This window comes from Saimiri boliviensis, chromosome 4, assembly GCF_048565385.1.
Source record: "Saimiri boliviensis isolate mSaiBol1 chromosome 4, mSaiBol1.pri, whole genome shotgun sequence".
Taxonomy (NCBI): domain Eukaryota; kingdom Metazoa; phylum Chordata; class Mammalia; order Primates; family Cebidae; genus Saimiri; species Saimiri boliviensis.
This window is the reverse complement of record NC_133452.1, coordinates 27,457,049-27,478,450: the sequence shown is the minus strand read 5'-3', so window position 1 is coordinate 27,478,450 and position 21,402 is coordinate 27,457,049. Positions and strand designations below refer to the sequence as shown.

Genomic DNA, 21,402 nt, shown 5'->3' with positions numbered 1-21,402 from the left:
GGTTTATCTCTGTTGTGTTTTGTCCTAGTTGCTGTGTCCTTAAGGAATCAAAAGGTCATTTTACCCCAGACATCAGATGCATACCAGGTATCTATTGCAAAAAGTGTCTCCATTCCAGAGCTCAGTGCTTTCACACTCTGCTTTGAAGCAACCAAAGTTGGCCATGAAGACAATGATTGGACAGCTTTCTCCTACTCAAATGCATCCTTCACACAATTGCTCAGTTTTGGAAAGGCCAAGAGTGGCTACTTTCTGTCCATTTCAGATTCAAAATGCTTGCTGAACAATGCATTACCTATCAAGGAAAAAGAAGACATTTTTGCAGAAAGCTTTGAGCAGCTCTGCCTTGTTTGGAATAATTCTTTGGGCTCTGTTGGTGTAAATTTCAAAAGAAACTATGAAATAGTTCAATGTGATTCTACCATTAGTAAAGTTATTCCTGGGAATGGGAAACTCTTTTTGGGCTCCAATCAAAATGAAATTGCCTCTCTAAAAGGGGACATTTATAACTTTCGACTTTGGAATTTTACCATGAATTCCAAAATCCTCTCCAACCTCAGCTGTAATGTGAAAGGGAATGTAGTCGACTGGCAAAATGACTTCTGGAATATCCCAAACCTAGCTCTGAAAGCTGAAAGCAACCTAAGCTGTGGTGAGTTTGTAGCATGTTCCTTTTCTTTTAGTATTGTTCTATGAATATGATTGTCAACAAGGAATTATACACACACATATATGTATGTGTATGTATATTCACACATATATACATATAGTTGTCTTTCAAAAGCTCTTTTAATTTTTAAAACATTATCTGCTCAGCTATTACAGCACACATTTGATTATAAGCCATGCATGCTCCATCAAGACATTTGGTTTTACCATTCTTAAGTTTCCCCTATTTCATAAAATATCACACACTGTTTATCACTGATATAACACAGTTATAATTATGGAGTCTCAATAGAAATGTTAACACTAGGCTTGAAACAAAAGAAATTCATAAGTAAGTTATTGCTGTTTTTGTTTTTTTTGAAACAGTCTCACTGTGTCGCCCAGGCTGGAGTGCAGTGGGGCGATCTTGGCTCACTGCAAACTCCACCTCCCAGGTTGAAGCAATTCTCATACCTCAGCCTCCCAAGTATCTGGGGCCACAGGAATATGCCACCACACCTGGCTAATTTTTGTATTTTTTTTAATAGAGAAGGGGTTTCACCATGTTGGCTAAGCTGATCTGGAACTCTTGACCTCAAGTGGTCCATCCACCACCTCAACCTCCCAAAGTGCTGGGATTACAAACGTGAAATACCATGCCTGGCTAGTTACTGTTTTTAATCACAAAGGTGATACAGTAATAACCGATCTTTATCCTGGAATTAAATTTCAATTGGATGACTTAAATAAACAACCATCACTTAAGAGAACAGTATGTACTCAGCCAGTATTAAATATCAAACTGTCCATTTTGTAGAAAATCTTAATACAGGAATTATCCATTTTTTCTTGAACATTTTTCTCCATTTCTTAAAAATGAGGATTTATAGTTTGTTTCAAATACTGTGCTCTCTCTGGTTCTTCCTCATGAGACTGTAAATGTGCTATTATTGCAAGTAGCTAAATTCAGAATATTTTAAGAAATAATTCTGTGATAAAAATTGTATTAAAATAGAGCTCCACCTAATATTCTCTATTTACACAAGTTAATTCTGGAAGCCTTTATTTTATTACAGGATCGATTCAAACACGAAAAGTAGAAGTTTCATTATCAACTTTAAATTCATGTGACTAAATCAAAGGTCGTGATAATATATACATTTTAGTCACAGACATATCCCCAGTTTCTCAGACCCATGCCTGCCCTTCTGGCCTGGGAACTCCTGTTACTCACCTCTTCTTGTGGCCCATGGCACTCCTAGAGGTGATGGAAGGGCTGCAAAGTGATGTCATTTGAAAGATATTTCCCTGTAGGATGTTGGACAGCAGATAAACCACAACTCTGTTTCACAGAGAAACTGCAGAGCTTTATAAGAGCTGATGGTGTTCCCTAAGATCTTCTCTCAGTGTAGGATAGCTAGAAAGAACTCTCAGGGATTCCTTGAGAAGTATTTTATCAGAGAATAAATTAAGAAGGTCAAGTATATATATTTGCTGTGGGACAGTGAAGAATAAGGAGAGGAAATGGTGTACTTCCTGCATTGTGGGTGATTGTCTTTAATTCAGGGGTCTATTTTCACCATATAATGGGCAATTATTAAAAAGTAATATAGACTATATTTGCCTTTTTTTAATGAGATGATGTTTTGATGTCAGCAACCAAAACAAATATGGCTATGTTAATTATTGCTAATACTTAAATTATATTTAAATTGAGCACACATTTTGCACTAAATATCATTTTAAGCACTTTATACATATTAACTGATTACCTACATCATAGATCCCATGTTGGGAGTTTTATAATTGACCTTGTTTTGCAAATAAAGAATCTGAGGCATATGGAGATTAAACAACTTATCCAATGTCAATTAGTAAGTAGCCAAACCAGGATTGGACCTTGGAAAGTTTGGGTTAGAGCTGTGCTTTTCTAACCAGTATAAATTAGACTGTCATTCAGCATAAACCAGATTAGAATACGAGATTTAGTACTAGAGTAAGCAAGCTCATTCCTGCCCAGGGGAGAAGTATGAAAGTCCAAGAGCCATCTCCCTGGCATTCAGTGCATTCTGTGAGAAGTCACTAGCTACGAGTGTGTTAACATATTTGTTTCAAACAAACAATATTTGTTTCCCACAATACTTCTTGGATACCTAATTATGAAAAAGTATGATACAGTTTTACAGGGATTCCTAAGTTTCTCTTAGAATTTCTCTAGACCAGAGGTTGGCAAATTAGGAGGCCCTGTCACAGGCCATGTTTTTTTTTTTGTTTACTTGTTTAGAGACAGGGTTTCACTCTGTCCCCCAGGCTGGACTACAGTAGTGCCATCATAGTTCACTATAACCTTCAACTTCTGAGCCCAATTGATACTCCTACTTCAGCTTTTCTGAGTAGGTAGCACATCAAGTGTGTATCACCATGCCCAACTAATTTTTTAAAAAATTTCTAAGGCCGGGCATGGTGGCTCACACCTATAATCCCAGCATTTTGGGAGGCCAAGGCGGGAGGATCACAAGGTCAGGAGATCAAGACCATCCTGGCTAACATGGTGAAACCTCATCTTTAAAAAAAAAAAAATTCTTGTAGAGATGAGGTCTCTATGTTATTAAGGCTGGTCTTGAACTCCTGGCTCCATGTGATCCTCCCTCCTCAGCCTCTCAAAGCAGTGGATTACAGGCATGAACCATCATGCCCAGCACATATGTTTTTTTATACTTGTGTTTCTTTTTCTTTTTTTGGATGGAATCTTATTATGTTGCCCAGACTGGCCTCAAACTCTTAGGCTAAAGCAGTTCTAATCTCAGCCTTCTGAGTGACTGGGACTAAGCCTACTTGTTCTTGTAAATAAAGTTTTGTCGAAACACAGACATGCCCATTAGTTTATACATTGTCTATGGCTGCCTCTGTGCTACAATGGCTGTATTAATTGATTGTGATCAATGCAGTATAAAACGTTTAGGAAAACATTTGCCAACCCCTAAAACTAGTCTAAAGAAGCCTCATGCGAGTCCACTTTTCTGAAGCACATACTTTGGACAGTACGTACTAGAAAAGACCTGCTAGATCTCCTCAGCTAGGGAAAAGAAACCATTTACCCACAGGCTAGTTTAGCCCTAAGACATGGCTAATGGTGGTAGCATTTATTTGTTCCTATTCATTTACATTTGTTCCACACAGTGCTTTTAATGGATGAATTATTTCTGATATTAAAAAATTAGATTTCACATAAAAATGATGTTTTGGATATTTCTGGTAAACAAAATACACTAGGTTAGCATTTTTAAATGGCCAACACAGCTGGAGCTAAATGGTGACTGCCGCTTTCAAAGGGGCTTACAGTTTACTTCAGCCCTTAGGACTCTCTTATTTTTCCCACTCCAGCCCCTTTTTCATCTTTAGATTGCTTTCGGGCCCTGATAGGCATTTAAATGGGAATGCTGATTTATGCCACTCCCTTTATACAGGACAGGAAACTGAAGTTTAGAGAAAATAAGTGGTAGAGGCAGCTGGTGGGCTCTAAATGTGTCTCCTCTCTCCTTGTCTAGTGTTTATGTCTGGGAATACTTATTTTAAAAAATTTTTAAATTATTTTAATTGATAAAAACTATATGTGTATACGGTATACAACAAATTTTAAGATATATATATATATATATACACACACACACACACACATGTGGAATGACTAATATGAGCTAATTAACATTCATTATTATCTCATGTACTTGTTTGTAGGGAGAACATTTAAAATCTCTCAGCAATTTTCAAGTCTACAATTATTTTTATTAGCAATAGTCATCATGTTGTACAATAGATTTCTTGAACGTATTCCTCCAGTCTAACTGAAATTTTCCATCCTTTGACCATATATTCTCAACTCCTGTGCCCCATCCACCACTGAGCCCCTGGAAACTACCATTCTAGCCTTTGTTTTTATGAGTTCAACTTATTTAGATTCCACCTGTTTAGATGTAAGATCACGCAGTTCTCATAATTTCTTAAACTCTGCCTAGAGACTCCTTTCCCAAGCCTTAAGATTATCAGAGTTCATCAAATACATACTCATGTACCTTAGTCATGTATAAGTTTTCAAAACAATTTCATCAAAAGGGTATCATGAACTTACAGAGTTAATATACTTGAGTCTTTTTAACTTTTATAGTGATCTTTTTGCCATTCCAAGATGACGTTAAACACTCACATTCCAGACATTCAGATGTCCTGGACTGTGTTGCAGGAGTAATGATGAAAGAGGGAATTTCCTGTTGCTTAATCATCAGCTTTGGGAGTTGAAGAACCCAAGTCACTCATTAACTGACAGGAAATACCTGTAACAGAGATTATATCAAAGCTTGTTAGCTAAGCAAATCTTTGATAAGTGTACCCTGTTAACATTTTAACCTTTCATTTTTTTCCAGAAAATGAAAGCATCTTGCAGTTTATGGTTATCTTAATTTCCATGATCAGTACAGTAACCAATGGGAGAATAGAATTTTATTTCTAGCATTCCATTGAACTGACAGTGCGTGCTAAATATGAGCTTTTATTTCAGCACCTATTTGTGATAGAAAAATAAATAGATTTTGCAAAGTTACATTGCTAATAAATTTTAATATAAAAGTAACAGTAGAATTGAATGGACTCAATTTAACATTAAAATGTTCTGTCATTTGTTTCACATATAGCCTTAATAAAATTGATACATTATTAATAAGTATTCTGATAATTTTAGAAAATAACTTTGTTTTCTTATACTTTTCTAAAAATATTTGGGAAATGTACCTTAATTAGGAAATTTTCAGCAGATTTTTAAAGACATGGTTAAACCTGTCCTTTTAAAAATCAAATGCTTGATTTAGCAATAATTCTTTTTCATTTTATAGCATCTTCATTTTTCTTAGAACAATTTTATTAAACATATTCAGTTTTATGACCCACATGGATAGATACATTTTTAGTGGACTCTTTAATTACAGGTACAAGTATTTATTTGCCTGTGTTATGATTCAGCTTTAAATACTGGCAAATGTCCGTCAATTTTCACAAAGAACAGACAGTGCCTTCTCTACTAGATTTATTTATTTTACTGATTACTGCTCCTTCCTGAGGAGTGGTACGGTGTAACTCAATGAATAGTCTAAGTTCAAACAAATTACATTTATTTTAACAAGCATTTATTAGGCACTTCCATCTGTTAGCTACTGTGGATGTAGAGATAAGACATACTTTATAAGAACTTTATTGTTATTCTTTTCCAGAAATTTCTGGATTTGTACTTACTTTTGTTTCTCTCACCAGGATTTTTTAATAGATGCTAAGGTTTCAGGAACTCTTGGATTCTTACCCTTTTATAACCATTACAGTTCTGTTCTTCATAGCAATATAACTCCAATTCATTATTGGCTCCTCCCTTTCACTTCTAGCAAATGATTGAATGTAATCATTCGCATTCATACTAAATTATTTTTAAATAATAAAATTAAGATTAAATCACTTTATCGTTACAAAGGACTTTATGCTTTGAGGATGCTCAAACTCTTTATGAACATAGATGACTAAATTTCACTTTAAATATGTTTATTTATGAAAAGTTGAAAAATTCATCCTAGTAGCAACTGCAAAATAATGGGAAAGAATTATTGTTTTTTTCTGTTATTGCAACTTACTGTGAGGATTTGCTCTTTGGTTATTTGGAGTATTAAGTAGGTGTGAGAGGAGCAGTGGACAACACATCAGTCTTTTGTACCACAACTTTTGTAAATATTAATATATAGTGACTCCTTTCAGTAGCATAATTTGCAAAGAATAACAGATATAGAAGATTAACAGCTTTAGACCTTTTCACCAATTGCCTGTTTTCAGTAATTACATTTTTTTCAAGAAAACTTGCCCCAGCCGGGCGTGGTGGCTCACGCCTATAATCCCAGCACTTTGGGAGGCCGAGGTGGGTGGATCACGAGGTCAAGAGATGGAGACCATCCTGGTCAACAAGGTGAAACCCCGTCTCTACTAAAAATACAAAAATCAGCTGGGCATGGTGGCACGCGCCTGTAGTCCCAGCTACTCGGGAGGCTGAGGCAGGAGAATTGCCTGAACCCAGGAGGCGGAGGTTGCGGTGAGCCGAGATCGCGCCATTGCACTCCAGCCTGGGTAATGAGAGCGAAACTCCGTCTCAAAAAAAAAAAAAAAAAAAGAAAACTTGCCTCTAAATTTTGCTATTAATGTCATAGAACTTTGCTCCTTAGTTCAGCTAAAACACAGGTTCTTGTCACACGACCAGTAAAATTTAGGCACGAGGATACATTGAGGTGTGACTAGAGCAGGACTTTATTGGGCAAAAAGGAAAAAACAAACAGAACTCAACGAAGTGAGATGGAGGTCTGCTAACAAGCCCTCCCGCTCACTGATTGAGTCCCAGGGCCCCACCGAGCTGGAGAGAACAGGCTCCACCTCTGCATAAGGCATGAATTCCCCCTGGTTTCACCTACCCCCCACCCCCACCCCCAACCCCACTCCCACCCCCACCGCCACTGCCACCGCCACCGCCACCGCCACCCCCAGTGCACAAGTCGGGCTCCAGTCTGCTGTGCGCATGTGCAGTCAAGGCGTGGGCAGGTTCCCTCATCTGCTCAAAAGCATCTGATGTAAACACTTGTGGAGTGGGTGGGAGATTCTCCAGGGACCCCTTTTTATCTGCCTAGGCATTTGACTGTCTTATTAATAGTAATTAAACACCTGAAAGCACCTTTCTGGTAACCTCAAAAATTAGTGAACACATACAGATCATATTCTAAAACCAATTTGTTGATGATAAACATATCACTGTCCAGGAGAGTGGATTGTTTCTTCTTCCTTAACAACCTCCTGGTGTGTAAATCCATCAGCCAAGGAAAACTGATTTTGATATTGACTTTTTATGCAGATAAGCTGAAATGGAACTGGGTAGAAAAAAAGTTTGTGTATACTTTCAATATTTCATGTATTTATTTATTTTGGTGTGTTTGTAATGTAAGTTTTCATTTATCGATTTAATTTAATTCTAATTAGTCACTTGTATTATAACATTTTTACTTAAAAACATTCCAATTTCATTTTTATTGTTATATTGAGTTACCTTAAAATAGTGTTTATTGAGTATTTATAAAGCAATGTCAATTTGCTAAACTAGAAGTTCCCCAGAAGGAACAGCTAACTAAAATACTGAGAAGTAAATGCTACAGTTCCCCATGAAAGAATGCTACATATTGAAATGTATACTTATTACTGTGCAATGAAACTGATGTTCAAGAAAATTGTTAAATATCTTGCTCTAAATCATAGGTCTTCTGATTTTTTCTTATTTTCACCTCTAAGCTCTTTAACATAGTAGTGGGAATGTAGTTTGCCTAAAAACTGCTTTCCCACAACACTGAGCCCTTATCTCCCTTTGTCTTCCAGAGATATTGTATCAGTGCCAGGAGTGGCCTAAGGAGCCCTTGACTGCCAACATTGTGTGTAATGTGAGAACCACAGGAACTCCCTCCAGGGTCTCCTCTTTTGCATGCTACAGAGAATGAGATTTCATTAGTTTCTAGCTTTGAAGGCTTTTTAGTTTGCAGAAGTCCTTTACAAAATATAAGTACCTACAAAAATGAGGTCCCACAAAAGGTGGGCATTCAGTAAGTGTGATGTAAGGGAATAATGAGCAAAAAGCATTCAAGATAAAATTCCACCTCAGTCCTGCTGCCTTCACTTCTGCCTTCTCAAATGTTCTTTATTCATAGTACATTTGCTTAAGTTTTCAATCTTTAAAACCTCCCCTTCCTCTCTCTGCTTCCTTTCACAGCCAAGCTTCCTCTTCTTGCGTTCATTCCACAGACCTTGGCAGTCTAGATTTCATCATTCCCACACAACTCCAACTATTTTCCATAGAGTTACTACCAAAATCCCAATGCAAAGTTAAAATTCTTCTCATTCTTCATCATTCTTGACCCTTCTGGTATTCTTGATGTTGCCACATCCTGCGTTAAACTTTCTTCTCTTAAATTCTGTAAAACCACCTCTGTAAAAGCTGTTTTTACCTTTTAAAGTCTGGGTTCACAAGGTGAACTGCTAACATTATAAACTCTTTCTTAAAGGCAATGGAGGAAAAATGAGGAGGAGGTAGGCAAGAAAACTATATTTACTGTTTTCTTATATCTGATGCTTAAATATAGGAATATCTGTTTTCTTCTCAAATCTACAGCCTACCTCCAGTGATCCCAAATGCTCTATAGCTTCTGATGAGTATTTCCTGGCTCACCTCTTACAAAAACACGTTTGCATGTAGGTGTCATACAGGCACCTCAGTTTCCGTGACTGGACTTGGTGTTTACCCTACCCCACCTAAGTCTGCTTCTCTTCTATTTCCTGTCCCCTTTTATAGATCGATATGGACCAATTTCTCAAGTTGGAAATTAGCAAAACAGCCTCTATTCTTTCTTTTATTCCCCGTCTTCAATTAGTTGCTAAATGTTATGCATTGTATCTTTAAATTTCTTGTATCTATATCGATCTTTTTCTGTGGATCCTTATTACTCATGATATCAAGCTTCAGTTATTAGTAGTATTCCTGCTTCTATTTCCCTTCTGTTGGTTGTAAAATGATTATTTTCAAATGTAAATACAATTTTCTTGCTGTATTATTTTAACCTTTCTTTAGGTTAAAATAATCATTTAACCTAAAAAATGATTATTTTCAAATGTAAATACAGTTTTCTTGCCTACTTCCTCCTCATTTTTCCTCCATTGCCTTTAAGAAAGAGTTCACAATGTTAGCAGTTCACCTTGTGAACCCAGAATATCTGAGACAGGTCTCAATTGGTTTAAAAAGTTATTTCTCCAAAGTTAAGGACACACCTGTGACACAGCCTGAGGAGGTTCTGATGACATGTGCCCAAGATGGTCAGGCCACAGCTTGCTTTTATATGTTTTAGAGACACAATTCATCGACCAATACACGTAAGATTTACATTGATTCAATCTGGAGAAGGGTGTGACAATTCGAAGTGGTGGGGAGGGGCCTTTCAGGTCATAGGTAGAGTTAAAATTATTCTCATTAACAATTGATTGAAAGAGTTACTATCAGTAAAAAGGAATATCTGGGTTACATAAAGGGTTGTAGAGACAGAGGATAGATTGTAAATGTTTCTTATCAGACTTAGGGTCTGTGTTGATGTGAATGCTGGAGAGGTATAATAAGGCATGGCCAACCCTCTCTTCCATCATGGCCTCAAGTCGATTTTCAGGTTAACTCTGGAAGGACGTTGGCCAAGAGGAGGAGTCCATTCAGTTGGTTGTGGAGTTGGGGGACCTAGAAGTTCATTTTTGGTTTACAACCTTGAGTACCCACCACTCAAGGTTCCAGTGTGTGGGATTAACCACCGGAAGAAAAACATAGGGTTCTAGTGCTCATAGTGTTCATATTTTCCAAAGCCTTACAGCAGCTACCCATTGTGTACATATCTGATCATTCTTAACAGTTTTTTTGTTTGTTTGTTTTTTAAGACAGAGTTTCGCTCTTGTTGCCCAGGCTGGAGTGCAATAATGGGATCTCAGCTCACAGCAACCTCCACCTCCTGGGTTCAAGCGATTCTTCTGCCTCAGCCTCCCTAGTAGCTGGGGTTTACAGACATATGCCACCACGCCCAGCTAATTTTGTATTTTTGGTAGAGATGGAGTTTCTCCGTGTTGGTCCAGCTGCTCTCAAACTCCCAACCTCAAGTGACCCACCCACTTTGGCCTCCCAAACTGCTGAAATTACAGGTGTGAGCCACCGTGCCTGGCCCCTTATCAGATTTTACTCTACTTTAGTAATGCCCAGTGACTTGGGTTCCCAGACCATTTCAGTGCCTCCTTGGTATTTGTTTCAGAAATTCTGTCTGCCAGTAAAATACCTGTCTCTACTCTCTTACCCCGGCTCTCTCACAACCTCTGTGCCTCATGGGCCTCCTTCTTTGAAATGGATTTTCTGCTTACTTTTCTTACCAGGCTGCTGTCACATCCCCCTTTGGGCCACTTCCACCTTCAGAGCACTTCCCAGATAGCACTTATAATTGGGAAGCCATCTTCCTTAGCTTAAAGCATCATTCTGGCCTCTATACCTCACATAATGTAGGCAATAAGTAAATGTTTGTTGAATGAATGTGTAAAGGTCTATGACAAGACCTTCTTGCCAGTCAGTGTCATGTCATAGCTTGCCGATAAGGTCGGGCCTTTCTGAACTATCATGATTCCTTCCTTGAGCCAGGTGCCCTAAGATACCAAAGATGGCTGGGCGCGGTGGCTCATGCCTGTAATCCCAGCACTTTGGGAGGCCGAGGTGGGTGGATCACGAGGTCAAGAGATTGAGATCATCCTGGTCAACATGGTGAAACCCTGTCTCTACTAAAGAAAATACAAAAAAAAAAATTAGCTGGGCATGGTGGTGCGTGCCTGTAATCCCAGCTAATCAGGAGGCTGAGGCAGGAGAATTGCCTGAACCCAGGAGGCGGAGGTTGTGGTGAGCCAAGATTGCGCCATTGCACTCCAGCCTGGGTAACAAGAGCGAAATTCCGTCTCAAAAAAAAAAAAAAAAAAAAAAAAAAGATACCAAAGATGAAGAAACCATGCCTTCGGAGATACTGTTAAACTGTTAGGTTATTTTCTGCTTATGTATATCATTTACCTAGTTATACATCTTTCGTTAGCTCATGCATGAGCTCTGCCCTCACATTCCCGCAGGAGAATTTGGAAAATGTTTATTAGAACAAAATCACTGTTATGTAAATGTCCCTTAAAATTAAACATATTGTGCATATTATACATGTGTGTATATATATTTGTGTGTATACACACATACATAAATATATATATTTGTATTTAGTTTTTGTGTTTATTTATGGTAGAGTATGCTTTGTTACAAGTTTAGCCAATTTTTCTCAAACTCAACCTGTTGAAAAAGTCTGTTAATTGTCAGAAGGAGATTTAATGCAACAGTGAAAATTTACTACTTCTATTAAAGAGTCAGCTCAAAACTTGTTTCCTGCTGAGGATGAGTCAGTGAAAGCTTGAAATAAAAAGGCACAGAGACTGAACTGAAGTCACAGAAGTATATTCCTGGAATTACAAATAGCATTACTAGGGTGAACCAAAACATTCATTTTATGAGTAATTCATAATATCTAATTTTGCTTTTGAAACTTATTCTTGATGTTTGTTTTATTTTATTTGTATGAATTCCCACCCAAACTCTTACAATTTATTATACAAAAAGCCCTGAACTTTTGGCACAAACTTTAAGGGGCAGTGGCACCACTTTTCTTTTCGTGTGTGATGACTGATAAATTGAGTTGAAGATTTCGAGGGCAATTACAATACTTTGATTTTACATTTGGGAAAATTAAGGCACAGTGACCTTAACAGACTTTCTTGCTATCAAAGAATTACTGGTGGACTCTTCTAGGGCTGCCCCTATAACATCGATCATATGATTCATGATATTGTTTTCTGGATAATATCACTAAATCATAAATCAAACTTACATATGCTCTCTATGTTGGTCAAGGTTCCTACCTGATCCCACTCCCAGCAGCAGAACTGGCCAGCTGTGCAGATCTGGGGACCCTCTGTCAAGGTAGGGAGCTCACACTGTGCTCTGGAATCTCTTTGCTTCCTACTTGCAATTTTGGATAATGTAGTTGTCATTGTTTTGATTTTTATCTGAATTTTCACTTGGAAAGACAGAAAACAGCAAAACAGAAGAATTTCTGCAAATGTTTTACTTGTGTGGGTGCACAGTACATACGGTGTGGGGAAAGAATGCATTCACGTGGTGGGTAACCACAATTCCACAAAGCTCTGAGTTTTAAAAATGTGAATTTATATCCTATTAAATAAGGGTTGGTTTCATTTCCCCCCATGTCTTCTCAAGAATATCCTGGACTTGCAAAAAGTCCAGTATAAATACAGTGGTACAGTACTTTACAGAAATATTCATGTCTATAAAACAAAGAGGGAAATTAATCTGAATGTTCAGTTAATTTTAAGATAGGGCCATGAGGCAATTTATGATGACAAGATAACTTAAATCTTAAGATTAAAAAGGTTATAGTAACTTAATGTAACTGTATTTATTATGATGCTTACTATATCATGGTATTTCAGTTATATTATGTACTAAGTAGCTGCATGCTAAATAATATATAATTAAGGTTATACAAGTTTTAAAATAATATAAATATTTTGCTTTATTTTATCATTGCTCTTCCTAATTACCCATGACCCTTTTCATCTATTTATTCTGTTAAATACTTCTATAGTGAAGTAGCATGCTCTGCGTACCACATTAAGAATCACGGCCATGCCTTTTGTAAAAGCTGAATCTCTTATTAAGAAGCTCATAGCACAAAGGTGACAGGTATTAGAAGTGAGATTGAAGAAGTAGAAACCTAAGCTCTCTTCTATGGTTCCAGTGTGAGAGTAAGGCAGGCAGGAGATGGTGTGGGGTGTAACTCATTATTATCTATTATCTTTGTTTTCCTTTTGGAAGCATTATTTCTCTCATATTATTATTGATCAATACCCTATGAAAATTAAGTCATCAAATAGTTTTTTTTCATGATCTCAGTGTAGTTTTCAAATTGTTAAATGAAATTTAAAAATCTGTAATTCTGTTTAGTTCAAGATCTGAAGTTTAAAAAATACTGTTTTAAAAATTCTTCTCATCTGAGATATCTGACATAATGCTTTGAAAATGTCTCCCTTATAAGGCTTGCCCTATGGAATACTTTTTATCGATCAGTGTTTAGTAAACTTATTGGAATCTTTAAGTGATTAACTTAGTCTATGCATTTCATTTGTCTTTTCTTTACAGTCATCTTAAGAAGAAGTACATTTTTTTTCTGAGATTTTGTTTCTCTAGACTCAATATATTAGGCAAACTTAGTTTAGATAACTTTCAAGCTGCAGGTTTTATATAGACTGCCTTCCGTAACTTTTTCTTTTGACTAACTCAGGAAACTGAGTTCTAAAGGACTGAGTGTTTTACTGTGTGATTGCCAGTCTGTTAATGGATGACTAGGTCTAGAATCTAGAATCTAAATGTCCTTTATCACTTTTTTCTTGCTCCAGACCCTTGTGTAATATAGCATCCAAGGCCATGTGTACTGATTCTTAATGTGCCACAGAAAGCATTGCTTCATCTTATACGTTATAACCTTGGAGTCGGTTGTATTTCAAAATGGTTTCCATTCTTCCTCTATGTATTTTAATGCATTAATTATAGATTGCTTATCCAAATTAACTGTCATGAGCTCTTTGCAAAATTACATCTTTCTCATCTTTATTACCAGCTACTGTAAACTCTCCTAGTACTACACCACGCACTGTCACCACTAACATGCCTGTTACTAACAGAATCGATAAACAAATGAATGGTAAGAAATCATTACCTTTTATATTTATAGTGTGTCTAACATTAAAAAAATTGTATTCTAAGGATAGAAATATGTATTATTCCAACAAAGTTTCTGTCATTGGAATCGGTACATTTATAGGTTTACCAGACTAGTAAAATTAATAAATATCACGTAACTCTGTTTAGTTCCTCATTTTTATGACCAGTGTAATGAGTACATTTCCAGTACTCCCCTTTTGCACTTTTAGCCAAAGTTTCTTTCAAAGGAAGCTTTAAGAGAAAGGCAGTAATTTGCATCATAATAGAGATCAGAGAAAAATGTATTTCTGTGATATTTTGTCAGATAATTTTCTTCAGGAAACAAGTTTTAAAGGATTTTATAAATTTTAGAAAACCAAGTAATTTTAATAATTTAATTTCTCACTTAAGTGTGATAATGTATTTGTGACATTTAAGACTTTTTCATGGTAATACTTTGCTTTCTGTTTTTATTTGCTGAAGACTAATAGAATGTGATTATATATCCACTAAAATCTTTTTTAAATGGCAACAAGTAAATTCACTTCAAGTATTTCTTGCTTTTCTTCTCCAAATATACTTTTCTGTTATTTATGATTTGCAAATACAGCAGTATATGTTAAGAAATAAACAGAGGAAAAAATCAGGTGAACTGAGTTATTTAACCTGTTCCTATATGGACAACACACATGGCCTTTCAGTAATTCACAGTGAGTGATTTCAGTTTCTTCTAATAAAAGAGAAATTCCAATCAGGTGACCACACCATTGCTTTTAATGCAGTAATATTCTCAAATGTGAAGCATTAGAAACAAAGGAATTTTCTGAACTCCAATCGTTTAGTTCATGAGGCCAAGACATCTGTAATATATTACCAGGGACCCAAAATCCTGAAAAAAGAAACCTACATAGTTCATTTTTTCTTGGCTTCAGAGGTTATATCAACTTCCTCTGTAGGACATTTAATTGGAAGTATGGAATATTTTACATGAAACGTAGATAGAATTTCATTAGGGTTATAAAGACATCGATTCAGGGAGTGTTTATGGTTATTCTGGTAGTTACACCGAGGAGATTTATGATGGAGCAAAAATTCCAGCAACCCCCAAGAAAGCAACAGCAGCTGAAATTTCCAGTGCATATTTCACATGGACTCTAGCCAGTAGATGGGAATATTATAATTCTAACTAAGTATTTCACTCTTTGTATGAACATACAAAGAGCCTCTGTGGTATTCTCCCTCCAGGACTGACATATCCTCTACTGCCCAAGAACATTTATACGGTGCTTCAGAGTCCTTGACTTGGTGGAGTGGAGCTGTATTCACTCAGTCATGTCATTCCTGACATTATTGAAGAAAGCCTTGTTTAGGCCATCTCTCTTTGCGTCATAACCTTCACTGGAGTTTTAACAAAGCAAGCAAATGTTAGAATCAGTTAAAATGGTCTGTCTTGACCTACGTTAATGAAAAAAATCTAATTCGGATAATTCTTAATCAAAAAATTTATCTTAGTGTTTAAAGATATTCAGGTTGTTACATGATAGAAATATTCTCAAAATTGTGTACTCAAATTTGTGTACCATCTTAATAATTTTGACCATATCTTTGAACTACCTATACTATTTCATATGATTTTTCCCCTAAATTGACTCACTTTTAAACTTAAACATTTGTATTTATTTGGGAAAATCTATTTCAGGATTGTAAAGTGAAGCCAGTCCTACTTGTTATGACACAGACATGAAAAGTGAATATAAATATAATGTAAACAATATTTTAAAATTCTCTATGTATCCTATTGCTTTCTCACATCTTAGAGCCTGAAGCCTTCATTATCTTTTTAAAAAGGAAGACTAACAAGTATTAGACAGACTGTAATTAAGATTTTTTTTGATGTAACGAAATTGGAAATAATTGAAAAGAGAATTACTTTTTTACCTTGTGAAAAATGCTATTTAATGTCATGTCATGGATTATCATCATTTATATATTAACAATTTCTTATTCTTTGGGAAACAGAGTAAACATTCTCTGGTTTACATTCTGATGTATTAGAGAATCCCATTTTATTTACTGTAAGAAAGATAGGCACAACTGTCAAATCTGTTATCCAATTTGTCCAGTCCTTTTAACTTTTGGCTATCGGAGTTTTACTGAGTTCATCAATAACAATATTGCATTGTGAGGAGAGGACGCAGTTGAGTTTATCTGATGATCAGATATATTTATCATAGTATATCAACAGACTGTGTTTGCCTGGTTTTTGTGATGTTCCTATTTTTCTGTGTAAAGTTATTTTTGTTGTTTGCAATAGGGCTTTTTTCTGATGCCTCAAATTACAGTAAGTCTTCGTTAACGTTGTTAATAGGTTCTTGGAAACAGTGAATTTGAGCAAAATTACATGTAAGGAAATTAATCTTAACATAGGCTGATTGATAAAGAGTTAAGTTTCTACAGCATATTTGTGATCACAGAAGCATCACCAAACTTCCAAATAAAGACTGAAACACTTCTAATATTAAACATTGTAGTTAATATGAGCTATACATACATTTAAGAAAGATTAGTGAAAACAAGATAATTGATTGCCCAATTTTGAATGAGCCAGTAAGTGACTGCAGTCTTAGTGGTGGTGATGGGTTAAATCAAGGAACAAGTGTTCGTTTGCAAGGTGAAAATTGTGAGCAGCACCTCCTGCCACCAGGAAGTTCCAAAACAATCATTGGTATGGGGCTTCACTGAGTGCTTTCATATCGTATCATTTATTGTCGTGCATTTATATGATTATCTTACACTTTATGAATTTTTGTTTTACCATAATTTGTATTCATTCATTCATTGACTTTCTAACCTGCTTATTTCATATAGTTTAGGCTAGCGGGTGGCTGGAACCATCGGGGCAGCTCAGGGCAGCAGGCAGGGACTAGCCCTGGCCAGGATGCCATCCCATGGCAGGGGACACTCACACATAGCCACACCCACTCACACTGGGACCATGTAGACAGGCCAATGAATCCAAGGTGCACAGCTTTGGAATGTGGGAAGACACTGGAAGATCTCGACAAACCTCATGCTGACAAGGGATGCAGACCCTACGCAGAAAGGGCACCCGACCGGTGATTGACTTTTCTCTTCATCAACTTTGTAATGAAACTCCGTTGAATGAAACAATGTTATTCGAGGACCTGCTGCATACATTAAGAAAGTCTTCAAAGCTACTTTTCATAAACAGATATTTTAGGATATGGATAATCTGGGGCTTCCCACAAATAATAACCCTTTTTACATTTTCCATTACATTCCAAGAAAAGTTCTTAGACTAATTACTTTTCCATTCCAAATCATATCTTCTTTCCTTCAAACATCACTCTAGTGCTACTGAATAGTAAGCTTTTGTGAGGTTGTCACAAGCAACTCAAGTAAGGAATTAACTCCATTAGTCTTTATTACTGTTCTAAAAATCGAGTTTACAAGTAAGTACAGTCTGTAACACTGCTTCTAGTTTCTCACATAGGTTTAGCTATTTAACAAATTCCTTCTTAGATCATTTGAATGGATCCATTACTGTAGCTTTTTATGCCTCATCAGTTCAAAGAAATAACCAGGTATCTAAATAAGCATTTGGTTTATATTTTAACATCTATTTTTTTCAAATATATATTTAAGCCTATCACTGCAAACCTGTATTTTACATCTTTGAATATAGTGTATATAGAGCAGAGTCATTTCTGTATTCTTTAAGAAACTCCAAAAAAAGTTTAAGAAGGCAAAAAATGGAAAGATTAGTTGGAGAGAGACCTGCAGAAAATAATGCTGTTTTGATACCACATTGGTAATGGAAGGCAGTGATTTCTGCTTGAAGTTCTACATGCTGAAAGAAGTATCTAAATGGAAAACAAATATATTCTTAAATCATTTTCCCTGATGAATGTCTATAATAAATTATTTTGGCCTAGATATTATTATTAGGATAGTACATACATATTTTGAACTCTCTGGAACACATGAAGATTTGTGAATAGCTTTTAAAACACCATGAGAGTTAACACTGGTAAGAGAAGACGACTTTACTGCTATGATAACATGGAAAATCCTGCATAAATGTGTCTTAATTATGCATTTCCTCCAATGGCAATGTTTAAGCCAATTATTTTGCTGCACTCCAAAACCCTTCTCACCAGCCCTTCAATGGACATATTTTTTTTTATGTTGCTTTGACAGTTCATTCTTGGACTTTTCTCATGGTTACTTGTTGACTTCACTATTCTAAAATTTTAAGTAAGATTAACAAGTGGACTAGGGCAGGAAATACAAAGTTTAAAGAAAGCATCTTAAATATTTGGATTCTTCTATAAAAATTCAGAAATGTCAATGACTACAGATAATAATTTGTAGAATTTTGCAGTATTTTCCTCAACAAAACACTACTTTTGTAACAAAAGCATGCTTTAGGTCTCCATCTAGTGGTGGCTTTTCAGATACTCTACTAGCATTGATAATATAGATGCTCTTCCACTTAATGAGGGGGTTTGCGTTCCTATTAACCCAACTGTAAGTTGAAAATACTGGAAAATATCAAACGTCAGAAATGCATTTAATACACCCAACTTGCTGAATATCATATCTTGCTGAACCAACCTTAAACATGTTCAGAGCACTTAACTTACTAGCCTACTGCTGGGCAAAATCATCTAACACAGAGACTATTTTATAATGTTGAATAGCTCATGTACTTTATTGAATGTTGAACTTAAAGTGTGAAATGAAATGGTCATATGAGTACTCAAAGTAAAAGTTTCTACTGAATGCCTGTTTTTTTTCCCCACCATCATAAAGTTAGATCATCTTCAACTATAAGTAGGGAACCTTCTGTATAGTCAGAAAATATTACCAGGTTCTTGAAATAACTCTTTGACCTTCACAATTTTAATTTCCTCCCAATCATTCAGAACATTTGAGATTTTACATGATGAGAGCTACAGTGTAAAAGTTATCTTTATATGAATTATTGTTTTATATGTTCCTCCAAGTATTTTTCATTCAGAACATTTTTTAAAGGAATATAAAAATCAAGATTATTAAAATACCTGGAAAGTTTTAGAAGTGGAAATACATAATCTGCATAAATTAAACTCACCTGTGCTTGGACTTGTGCCAGTTTTATATATTTATATTAATACATCTGGGGGAAGCAATTTCTATTATTTAGCATGAGACTCTGACTCTGTCTGGAAAGACATTCCTTTGGTAGTGGAACTGGAATTTGCATTTTGGTAGATTTGGAAATTCCCAGAGAAAAATGTTTGTATTTCTTTCTACTGCCTCCCCACAATTTTTACTATTTTCTTCAACATTGCTATAATTATGTATTTCTATATTTCATGTGCATATTTTATTTAAGACTTACCTATACCTGTATATAAGTATGAAGAAAGATGATTGACAATAATGGAGATTCAAAATTTTTTTCTTTTCTCTGTAACCTACCATAATTTAAAAGGGTATTTTTCTTGTGAACTACTTTGACGAAAGTGCTCTCTAGCACCCATCTAGAGCTATTTAGCAAACCCTTGCTGGTGAGTTTGATTTTTATTAAAACAAACAAAAAAAATCAGTTTACTTTAAAGATTTCCCCCACCCTAAAAGTAGAACCTTCTTTACAATAAGGTTTTCTTTTTAAAGTGAAATAGTCCAATTAAAATTCTACCTGCAAATATTGCTTCTTTTTTTCCCCTCTACTTTGGTATAAATGAACATATTTAAAAATGTTTGATGAAAAGTCTGGTGAAATGCAACCTAATATTTTAGTAGAAGTAAATGTTTTATTAGGCAAGGGGAAGAGAGGAAAAGGAGAAGAATTAGGGCAGTAAGTCTGTGTATGCCTATTCTACTTTTTCAAGTTAATTTCTCCACATGATCTCATTCAAGTTTTCACATCCAAAACTTTTTATCATTCTTTATAATGCACAAAAGCATATTTCCTTGTTATAAGAAGTGAGATTGTTATAAGAAGTGAGATGAAAACAGTTAACACATTGCAGATAGTAGCTATCAGAAATCTATAGAATTACAAAATATGAAGAAATATATGCAAGTAATAAGAGTAAGCTAATTGATAACTATTTTGAAGAAGTTCCAAGGACAGTAAGCTTAACATCAAAATATTTCAGAAATTTTTTGCCTATGTAGAAGTTATTTCTTTTACCTTATATTGTAAATTATGTGATTAGGAATAAAACTACTTGATTATATAAAACTTACATGATCATAACTTTAAATTTTTGGTAATTATATGACTATAAAATAGAATTAATGGATTAATCCTATTTCCAATGGGCAGATGGAATTCTCTATAGAATATCCGTAGTGATTCAAAACATCCTTCGTCACCCTGAGGTAAAAATACAGAGCAAGGTGGCAGAATGGGTAAGTGAACTTACAACCTTTCTTTTTTTAAAAAAAGAAAAAAATCTTTAACTTCTGGGAATCTGGAAAAGACTAGTTAACCGAATCCACAGATCATACTGAAACACAGATCGTATTCATTAGAAATAAATGAGTAGATATGTAAGTGAGGTATTGTGCTTAAGCATAAGAAGAAAAGTACATTTGAAAAGGATGAGACACTGAGCCTAATAGGTTATCAGTGTCTTAAATAAGAAAAGTGTCACTCAAATGGAAATAGATTTTGGTGGCAACAGGTATCTTTATTTCCTGTTAGATCCATACATTATCTGCTATATTTTTAAATAGATTCTTTTAAAAATTTGTTTGAATGTTTGATCAAAACCAAAAAGCACAAAAAGACACATTATGAAAGTCTTCCACCCATCCTTGCTGCTCATCTGTGTGGTACCAACCTAATAACCAACAGCAAATAGGAAATCACTGTTAGTTTTTCTTGGCTTTTTTTTCCAGATTTTTTTGTGCACATGAAAGAAAATTAAACTATAGATTCTTACTGTCTTTGTTTTTTACAATAAAAGCAGTATACTTTACATACCATTCTATACCATACTTATTTTTATTGTTGCCAGATTTGCAACATTAGAGAACTTCATCTTTTTTTGTTGTTTTGAAGAAACAATGTATAGTATTTCTTATGTGGCTGTTCAGTCATCTATTTAGCAGATCTTCTGTTGATGGACAGTTAGGTTGTAATTTAACCAGTATCCTATTGACAAACATTTTGTAGTTTTCAATTTAAAAAATTTAACATTTTATTTTCTTCTTTTTCTTACAAATACAGCACATGGATTTTTTTCATTTTCTTCATAATCTCAAAATTTTTATTTTCCATAGGTTTCTATGTTTTCTAT

General features: G+C 35.3%; 1 protein-coding gene across 9 annotated transcripts in view; it reads left to right on the top strand.

Moving 5' to 3' along the window:
• The window catches only part of ADGRG6 (adhesion G protein-coupled receptor G6), a 149,142-nt gene that overhangs the window by 76,374 nt on the left and 51,366 nt on the right, over positions 1-21,402 (top strand). For 6 of the 9 annotated variants that reach the window (XM_074397377.1, XM_010337551.3, XM_074397378.1 and 3 more), the window contains exons 4-7: positions 29-652; positions 12,215-12,283; positions 14,001-14,084; positions 20,424-20,509. In XM_074397377.1, the coding sequence (XP_074253478.1) occupies positions 29-652; positions 12,215-12,283; positions 14,001-14,084; positions 20,424-20,509 (863 nt within the window). The remainder of the gene's footprint in view (positions 1-28; positions 653-12,214; positions 12,284-14,000; positions 14,085-20,423; positions 20,510-21,402) is intronic. The other 3 variants (XM_074397379.1, XM_003926864.4, XM_039467784.2) reach the window with 1 other exon arrangement.